Source organism: Salvelinus sp. IW2-2015, linkage group LG10 (genome assembly GCF_002910315.2).
Source record: "Salvelinus sp. IW2-2015 linkage group LG10, ASM291031v2, whole genome shotgun sequence".
Lineage (NCBI taxonomy): Eukaryota > Metazoa > Chordata > Actinopteri > Salmoniformes > Salmonidae > Salvelinus > Salvelinus sp. IW2-2015.
This window is the reverse complement of record NC_036850.1, coordinates 11,958,900-11,968,286: the sequence shown is the minus strand read 5'-3', so window position 1 is coordinate 11,968,286 and position 9,387 is coordinate 11,958,900. Positions and strand designations below refer to the sequence as shown.

General features: G+C 44.1%; 1 protein-coding gene and 2 long non-coding RNA genes across 3 annotated transcripts in view; all 3 read left to right on the top strand.

Annotated features, from left to right (window-relative positions):
* The window catches only part of LOC139028312 (uncharacterized), an 11,919-nt gene extending 5,484 nt beyond the window's left edge, over positions 1-6,435 (top strand). Inside the window, exon 2 of the long non-coding RNA XR_011480482.1 lies at positions 6,371-6,435. This is a non-coding gene — a long non-coding RNA (uncharacterized lncRNA). The remainder of the gene's footprint in view (positions 1-6,370) is intronic.
* Positions 6,436-6,630: 195 nt separating this feature from the next.
* On the top strand, positions 6,631-8,366 carry tekt4 (tektin 4). Its single transcript, XM_070445295.1, is given in 7 exon segments — positions 6,631-6,635; positions 7,646-7,709; positions 7,711-7,890; positions 7,892-8,015; positions 8,018-8,041; positions 8,044-8,076; positions 8,209-8,366. Coding segments are annotated over 7 exon segments (528 nt in total). The 3' UTR covers positions 8,307-8,366.
* A 620-nt stretch (positions 8,367-8,986) lies between these two features.
* LOC139028311 (uncharacterized) overlaps positions 8,987-9,387 on the top strand; it is a 2,858-nt gene continuing 2,457 nt past the window's right edge. The window contains exon 1 of the long non-coding RNA XR_011480481.1: positions 8,987-9,213. This is a non-coding gene — a long non-coding RNA (uncharacterized lncRNA). The remainder of the gene's footprint in view (positions 9,214-9,387) is intronic.

Below are 9,387 nucleotides of genomic sequence, written 5' to 3'. Positions count from 1 at the left end.
GCGTTTATACACAGTACAGTATGTCATCTGGAATCAGCTATAATACACAGTGCAGTATGTCATCTGGAATCAGCTATAATACACACGTGCAGTATGTCATCTGGAATCAGCTGTAATACACAGTACAGTATGTCATCTGGAATCAGCTATAATACACAGTGCAGTATGTCATCTGGAATCAGCTATAATACACAGTACAGTATGTCATCTGGAATCAGCTATAATAACACAGTGCAGTATGTCATCTGGAATCAGCTGTAATACACAGTACAGTATGTCATCTGGAATCAGCTGTAATACACAGTGCAGTATGTCATCTGGAATCAGCTGTAATACACAGTGCAATATGTCATGTGGAATCAGCTGTATTACACAGTGCAGTATGTAATCTGGAATCAGCTGTAATACACAGTGCAGTATGTCATGTGGAATCAGCTATAATACACAGTGCAGTATGTCATCTGTAATCAGCTATAATACACAGTAAGTTGTTATCTGGAATCAGCTATAATACACAGTGCAGTATGTCATGTAGAATCAGCTGTAATACACAGTACAGTATGTCATCTGGAATCAGCTATAATACACAGTGCAGTATGTCATGTGGAATCAGCTTAATACACAGTGCAGTATGTCATCTGGAATCAGCTATAATACACAGTGCAGTATGTCATCTGTAATCAGCTATAATACACAGTGCAGTATGTCATCTGGAATCAGCTGTAATACACAGTGCAGTATGTCATCTGGAATCAGCTATAATACACAGTGCAGTATGTCATCTGGAATCAGCTATAATACACAGTGCAGTATGTCATCTGGAATCAGCTGTAATACACAGTGCAGTATGTCATCTGGAATCAGCTATATACACAGTGCAGTATGTCATCTGGAATCAGCTATAATACACAGTGCAGTATGTCATGTGGAATCAGCTGTAATACACAGTGCAGTATGTCATCTGGATCAGCTATAATACACAGTGCAGTATGTCATCTGGAATCAGCTATAATACATCACATAATCTAAACATAATTGATCTGGTCTCCATTAGGAAACAGGTCTTCTGATCCCAATGGGACTTCCTGGTTCAATTTAGGTTCAATAAATAAACAAAAAATTCTAACCTCCTGATTCATTCTAACCTCAGGCTCATCAATAACTTTACTTACAGTAACCAGGTCAGTTGTTAAAAACAAACTATTAAGGAAATGCATAGATTATACTACTGCGCTATACATACAGTGCATTCAGAAAGTATTCAGACCCCTTGACTTTTTCCACATTTATTTAAGTTACAGCCTTATTTAAAATGGATTACATTTTTTAAAATCCTCCAAAATCTACACACAATACAACATAATGACATCACAATACCCCATAATGACAAAGCAAAAACAGGTTCTTAAAAATGTTTGCAATTTTCAAAAAAAACAGAAATACCTTATTTACATAAGTATTCAGACCCTTTGCTATGAAATTTACTCTAAATTGGACTCAGGTGCATCCTGTTTCCATTGGTCATCCTTGAAATGTTTCTACAACTTGATCGGAGTCCACCTGTGGTTAATTCAATTGATTGGACATGATTTGGAAAGGCACACACCTGTCTAAATAAGGTTCCACAGTTGACAGTGCATGTCACAGCAAAAACCAAGCCATGAGGTCGAAGGAATTGTCCGTAGAGCTCTGAGACAGGATTGTGTCGATGCACAGATCTGGGGAAGGGTACCAAAAAATGTCTGCAGCATTGAAGGTCACCAAGAACACAGTGGCCTCCATCATTCTTAAATGAAGAAGAAATTGGAACCATCAAGACTCTACCTAGAACTGGCCACCCGGCCAAACTGAGCAATCGGGGGAGAAGGGCCTTGGTCAGGGAGGTGAAGAAGAACCGCATGGTCACTCTGACAGAGCTCTAGAGTTCCTCTGTGGAGATGGGAGAACCTTCTAGAGGACAACCATCTCTGCAGCACTCCACCAATCAGGCCTTTATGGTAGAGTGGCCAGATGGAAGCACTCAGTAAAAAGGCACATGACAGCCCGCTTGGAGTTTACTAAAAGGCACCTAAAGGACTCAGACCATCAGAAACAAGATTCTCTGGTCTGATGAAACCAAGATTGTACTCTTTGGCCTGAATGCCAAGCGTCACGTCTGGAGGAAACCTAGCACCATCCCAACGGTTTTCAGCGGCAGGGACTGCGAGGCAAAGATTAATGGAGCCAAGTACAGAGAGATCCTTGATGAAAACCTGATCCAGAGGGCTCAGGAACTCAGACTGGGGTGAAGGTTCACATTCCACAGGACAACGATCCTAAGCACACAGCCAAGACAACGCAGGAGCGGCTTCGGGACAAGTCTCTGAATGTCCTTGAGTGGCCCAGACTCGAACCCAATCGAACATCTTTGGTGAGACCTGAAAATAGCTGTGCAGCGACACTCCCCATCCAACCTGACAGAGCTTTAGAGGATCTGCAGAGAGGAATGAGAGGAATACAGGTGTGCTAAACTTGTAGCGTCATACCCAAGAAGACTCTAGGCTGTAATCGCTGCCAAAGGTGCTTCAACAAAGTACTGAGTAAAGGGTCTGAATACTTATGTAAATGTGATATGTTCTTTGTCATTATGGGGTRTTATGTGCAGATTGATGAGGGGAAAAACGATTTAATCAATTTAAGAATAGGGCTGTAACGTAACAAAATGTGGAAAAAGTCAAGGGTTCTGAATACTTTCCGAATAGTCTGTATGAGTTCATCCCAAATGACACCCTATTCCCTATGGGTCCTGGTCAAAGGTAGTACACTATTCCCCCTGGGTCCTGGTCAACAGTAGTACACTATTCCCTATGGGTCCTGGTCAAAGGTAGTACACTATTCCCTATGGGTCCTGGTCAAAAGCAGTTATAGAGCATCATGTAGTTGACGATGGTGTTGTTAGGAAGCTGTAACGGAGGCTTATCTGTTGGACTTTGTTCCACGGGATCATGAGGAAGTGAGGTAGAGTTGTTTAGTGTGTGTGTGTGTTGCTGGGAGCTGCTGCTGCGCAGGAGAAAAATCAGCCCRCGCAGAGAAGCACGAGATTGAACCTCCCTCAACTTTCTAGTTTTCCCCGTTAGTTAACACTATCAACGTTTCCCTCTACTGTGGGAATTGGGATCGAATCAACGCAATATTAGCTACTTTCAATTGTAAGAAATTATAATAGATACGGGAAACTTGTAATAACAACTTCTCAACATAAGCTATCTTTTATACAAAATGCACACACCCCCTCTTTTCCTTGGACACATGCTGGTCTCATTAGACACCAACCACAGACACACACAACTCCCATCCCCCATGAAAAGGCCCCTGCTAAAACAACCACATACACACACTATATTCGAAGTTGGAACTCAAGACAAAGAACTATGTTAAGAACCAATGGAACGTCGACACCAGGTCCGAGCAGGAATACCCACGACCCAGATCGACCAACCAGAAGGCCAGACCACCAGATCAACCTACTTCATTCAATGCATATATAAGCTGTACAATATGTTTAGCGCTCTCTTCCGACGATTCCATACGAGTCAGACAGAAGGAGCCGTGCTGCACGATTTACTAAGATATCTTTGCATCTTTGCATCAGAATAAACGCCTTTATTATATAATTATCCACCTCGTCATATGTCTCTACTTGATCTTCTCTCTCCAGTAAACGTTTTATCAACACAATGCAACTACCGAAACAAAACCAACGAATCAAGAGACTTTGTTGTAGACAGAACACATCAGATGGATTCTATTGCGTTGACACATACTCTGATCTAAACAGGCCGGTGCGCCATAACCAATCAGAGCTGCAGTAGGCTATATGCAAATAAACCACTGCCATATATGTGCCGTTCACGTTGAACGTGCCTGTCTTTACAGAATTGCGGTCGTGAGTAGATGAGCTGTTTTGAGATCATATCCTCTGCTAGTTAGTGAGTTATTAGCCCAGTTATAGATACGTTTGAGTCAGCATGGGGGAGTGTTTGCATCCTACAAGCAAAAACACGTGTGCATTTCTCGACATCTTTGAAAATGGAGTCAGTTAAAGAGCTTTTTGTGTTAAAGGGGCCAGTGTTGTATTTTGTTGTATTTGTCAGATTCTCTGTAATAATGGTATGGGAATAAAATGGTTTCTTGCATCAAACGACTCAACAACATTTTCAGTCACCTCCTTGTCTGAAGGACAAGTGGATAAACAGGTTCATGTCAAGCCCTGAATGATTTTTTCAAACGTCTCATAGAATGTAGGCCTACATTGAACACCACATATTGGCTGCTACTGTTGGCTGAATGATAGAACAGCTATTTCCATGTTAAAATGTTATGGGATGCATTTTCTCCATTGTTTTTGATGGTAGACCAAACTGGTAGGTCTACATTATGACCAAATAGTAGTCTACTTGATACTGTTAAAACCAGGGGCGCAACTTTGGTTTTATAAGTGGGGGGACATAGTTGTATTATTTTTCCATCCTCGGATAAACACTCCAAACAACCTACCTGGCCGCTCGGAGGCGTCCGCATGGTCCTAAAGCACACCGCAGTACCGTAGTACACTATACCGTATGGGCCCTGGTCAACAGTGGTACACTACCGTATGGTCCCTGGTCAACAGTAGTACACTACCGTATGGGCCCTGGTCACAGTAGTACACTACCCTATGGGCCCTGGTCAACAGTAGTACACTACCCTATGGGCCCTGGTCAACAGTAGTACACTACCCTATGGGCCCTGGTCAACAGTAGTACTCTACCTATGGGCCCTGGTCAACAGTAGTATTCTACCTATGGGCCCTGGTCAACAGTAGTACACTACCCTATGGGCCCTGGTCAACAGTAGTATTCTACCCTATGGGCCCTGGTCAACAGTAGTACTCTACCCTATGGGCCCTGGTCAACAGTAGTATTCTACCCTATGGGCCCTGGTCAACAGGTAGTACTCTACCCTATGGGCCCTGGTCAACAGTAGTACACTACCCCCATGGGCCCTGGTCAACAGTAGTATTCTAGCCCTATGGGCCCTGGTCAACAGTAGTATTCTACCCTATGGGCCCTGGTCAACAGTAGTATTCTACCCTATGGGCCCTGGTCAACAGTAGTACACTACCCTATGGGCCCTGGTCAACAGTAGTACACTACCCTATGGGCCCTGGTAACAGTAGTACTCTACCTATGGGCCCTGGTCCACAGTAGTACACTACCCTTTGGGCCCTGGTCAACAGTAGTATACTACCTATGGGCCCTGGTCAACAGTAGTACTCTACCCATGGGCCCTGGCGCTGTCTGTGTGTACACATCTAACAGCTCTGTCTGTGTGTACACATCTAACAGCGCTGTCTGTGTGTACACATCTAACAGCTCTGTCTTTGTGTACACATCTAACAGCTCTGTCTGTGTGTACACATCTAACAGCTCTGTCTGTGTGTACACATCTAATAGCTCTGTCTGTGTGTACACATCTAACAGCTCTGTCTGTGTGTATACATCTAACAGCTCTGTCTGTGTGTACACATCTAACAGTGCTGTCTGTGTGTACACATCTAACAGCGCTGTCTGTGTGTACACATCTAACAGCGCTGTCTGTGTGTACACATCTAACAGAGCTGTCTGTGTGTACACATCTAACAGCTCTGTCTGTGTGTACACATCTAACAGCGCTGTCTGTGTGTACACATCTAACAGCTCTGTCTGTGTGTACACATCTAACAGCTCTGTCTGTGTGTACACATCTAACAGCGCTGTCTGTGTGTACACATCTAACAGCTCTGTCTGTGTGTACACCATCTAACAGCTCTGTCTGTGTGTACACATCTAACAGCGCTGTCTGTGTGTACACATCTAACAGCTCTGTCTGTGTGTACACATCTAACAGCTCTGTCTGTTGTACAATCTAACAGCTCTGTCTGTGTGTACACATCTAACAGCGCTGTCTGTGTGTACACATCTAACAGCTCTGTCTGTGTGTACACATCTAACAGCTCTGTCTGTGTGTACACATCTAACCAGCGCTGTCTGTGTGTACACATCTATCATTAGGCACCAAGACAGAGTTAGAAGAAGGTAGGGTGACTGGTGCTGTTTTCTCTAAACCGATTTAAAAAACACCCCGCTTCTAAGTCTTTTCTTCTCACGTAGCAACACAACACAAAACAAACACAGATATTCCTAGTCCTACACACCAACTCTTTCATATTTTATTACATCCTGCAAAGAAGCACTCTGAAACCCTCAACTCAGAGCACCCTTTCCCAGCCACGAGCAGAGAGACAGCCCCTTACCTTTTTGGAGTCCTGGAGGAGACGAGGTACTGTGGACTGGAGCCTGGAGGAGATGAGGTACTGTGGACTGGAGCCCTGGAGGAGACGAGGTACTGTGGACTGGAGTCCTGGAGGAGACGAGGTACTGTGGACTGGAGCCCTGGAAGAGACGAGGTACTGTGGACTGGAGTCCTGGAGAGACGAGGTACTGTGGACTGTGTGGAGCTAAAGATCAGAGCTGCTACTCCCTCGAGAGACCGTGAGAAAGTGAACCAGGTAGGAAGAGAGTGAGAACGAGAGCACACACAGAAGGGAGGAATGAGGAAGGTGTGAGGCAGATGAGGTAACCACGTTATCTGAAGTGGCTGAATAGTGAACACAAGCCTGATGGAAAATAACTACACTGTTGGTCAATCACTAGTTTTCCAGTGTTAGTGTGTGTGTGTGTGTGTGTGTGTGTGTGTGTGTGTGTGTGTGGTGTGTGTGTGTGTGTGTGTGTGTGTGTGTGTGTGTGTGTGTGTGTGGTGTGTGTGTGTGGTGTGTGTGTGGTGTGTGTGTGTGTGTGTGTGTGTGTGTGTGGTGTGTGTGTTTTAGGGGAAATTGTGGCTGTGGTGAATGACTGTGTTTATAGTTCTCGAAAAACAACGTTGTGGTTGGAAAATAAGTTTGTTGGTGAGATGAGTCATCTTCAGTTAGACTATTAGAACGTACTGCAGACTAGATATTACTTAACTAACATTGGTCCATTGGTGTTTGGAAAAAAGGTCATTAGAAACACCTAACACAGGCTTTTTTCAGGTGAATACATTTTAGAAAGTGTGTGTGCTTATCCATCCACCATTTGTTGTTACCTGAGAATGTATACTGAACAAAAATATAAAGGTAACATGTAACAATTTCAACAGTTTTACTGAGTTACAGTAAATCAGTCAATTGAAATAAATGTATTAGGCTCTAATCTATGGATTTCATATGACTGGGCAGGGGCGCAGCCATAGATGGGCATGGAAGAGCATAGGCCCACCCACTTGGGAGCCAGGCCCAGCCAATCAGAATCATTTGTTTCCCCAAAAGGGCTTTATTAGAGACAGAAATAGTCCTCAGTTTCATCAGCTGTCTGGGTGGCTGGTCTCAGACGATCCCGCAGGTGAAGAACACGGATGTGGAGGTCCTGGGCTGGCGTGGTTATTCAACATTCTGCCATATTCTCTAAAACAACGTTGGAGGCGGCTTATGGTAGAGAAATTAACATTACATTATCTGGCAACAGCTCTGGTGAACATTCCTGCAGTCAGCGTGCCAATTGCATGCTCCCTCAAAACTTGAGACATCTGTGGCATTGCACACTTTTAGAGTGGCCTCCGCCCCACATAACTTGTATCCCTCCCCTGGCTTGGCTACAGCGGGGTACCGTTCAGAGTAATGGCATCCCGGAGGAATGGCACTTCAAGCATTTCTCTACCCTTCACCAGGTGGTTACAGACTGAAACAACGCAGAGAGGATTCGCCATGAGTCCAAAACACTGTATAAGGAGACCGAGTCCGGGCTCTGCACACCCAAGCTGAGGACGCGGCACCTGGGCGAGAGACTGCAGCATAATCCACTTCTGGAAGTCAGAGCTGCAGCGGCACATGAAACAGCTGGTGGCCGAGACAGACCTCCTCCTGGGGCAGAAGAGGAGGCTGTTGAAGGCGCTGGACGCCACCGAGACCCCGTTCGCCATCGCACGGATAACCTAACCTGTCGGTCGGTAACAGCGACCGCGTAGAAGAGGAGCTGCTGACGATACAAAAAAATATTGATTTGTCTTTGCTCTAGTTCACCTAAATACTTGTATCATTACTAAATGTTGCCTAGACGTTACTTCACTAGAAACCAATCTGAAAATAAGTGATGGTTGTGTTTTGTGTACCACAGGAGGTGGAGGTGATCAGGAGCATCCAGGCTCTGTTGAAGAGAACGCTGAGTCAGGCTGTCAATCAAATCAAGTTGAGCGTCACAATTAAACAATAAGGGTTTTTTATTATCAAAACTTGGATGATACAAATTATGACAAGGAAATAACCAAAGTGCTTTAAAATTATAGCAAGAGCTAAATGACTTGAAAAACGGACTGTCCTATAAAGTATTAACGTTAAAAATAACTAAGCTATAACGTGCAGGAACAGAACGTACATAAACCAAAAATCAACTCACTGGTGGGACGTTCCACGGAGACTATAAGGGGAGTGGCCAGCTCCAGGCAAGTCTGCAACCATCCATTTTTACATTTCTACAATAATGATAACGTTAAATACAAGCATTATTTAAAACAATAAACAGTACACAATATCAATGTATAACTGTACTTCGCTATTGTAAACTCCTCAAAGGGAAAAGAGTTCCACTGGGTTGAACAGAGAGTGGCATTTCCCAACGCCCTTCCGGAAACGTATTTTAACCCTGGGATTCAGGTCGGACCTCCTTTTATCAGAACACCGCGGCATCCATCACTGCTGAGAAATAGACGTAAACAAGACATTACTTTGAACCGTGACTATTTACTTGAGAATGATAATGGTTAATTATACCAATGACTGTTACCACGTAAAACTATGAAGCGTTCACGAAAACTGGTACTAACTCGTTTTAGTAAATGTGAAGCTCCAGTTCAATTTCTTGTATTCAGTCTTTTTAATTATATAAATAGTCATAAGAGCTAAGACACTAACAATGGCGACGAGATGATTACCTGCAGTGTGCATCACAAATGCAGATGGATCTCGTAGGAAGAGAGGAAGATGTTGGACCCTGGAAGAGAGGAAGATTATGACCCTGTAAGAGAGGAAGATGTTGACCCTGTAGCACAACAGCTAGCAAGCAGTGACGACGAGGGGAGAGCGAGAACGAGGCGGCAGGTCAAAGACCCGTGGAGCCGGAGGTAAGAGAATGGCTAGCATCGGGAAAATAGATGTTTGATGACACGCAAGAAAACTGGGCAAACTTACATTGAACGACTGGAACAGTACTTCATTGCAAACGACATTGCTGACAACAAGAGAGTACCAGCGTTGTTGAGTTGAATTGCCCCAAATACGTACAGTTTGTTAAGAAG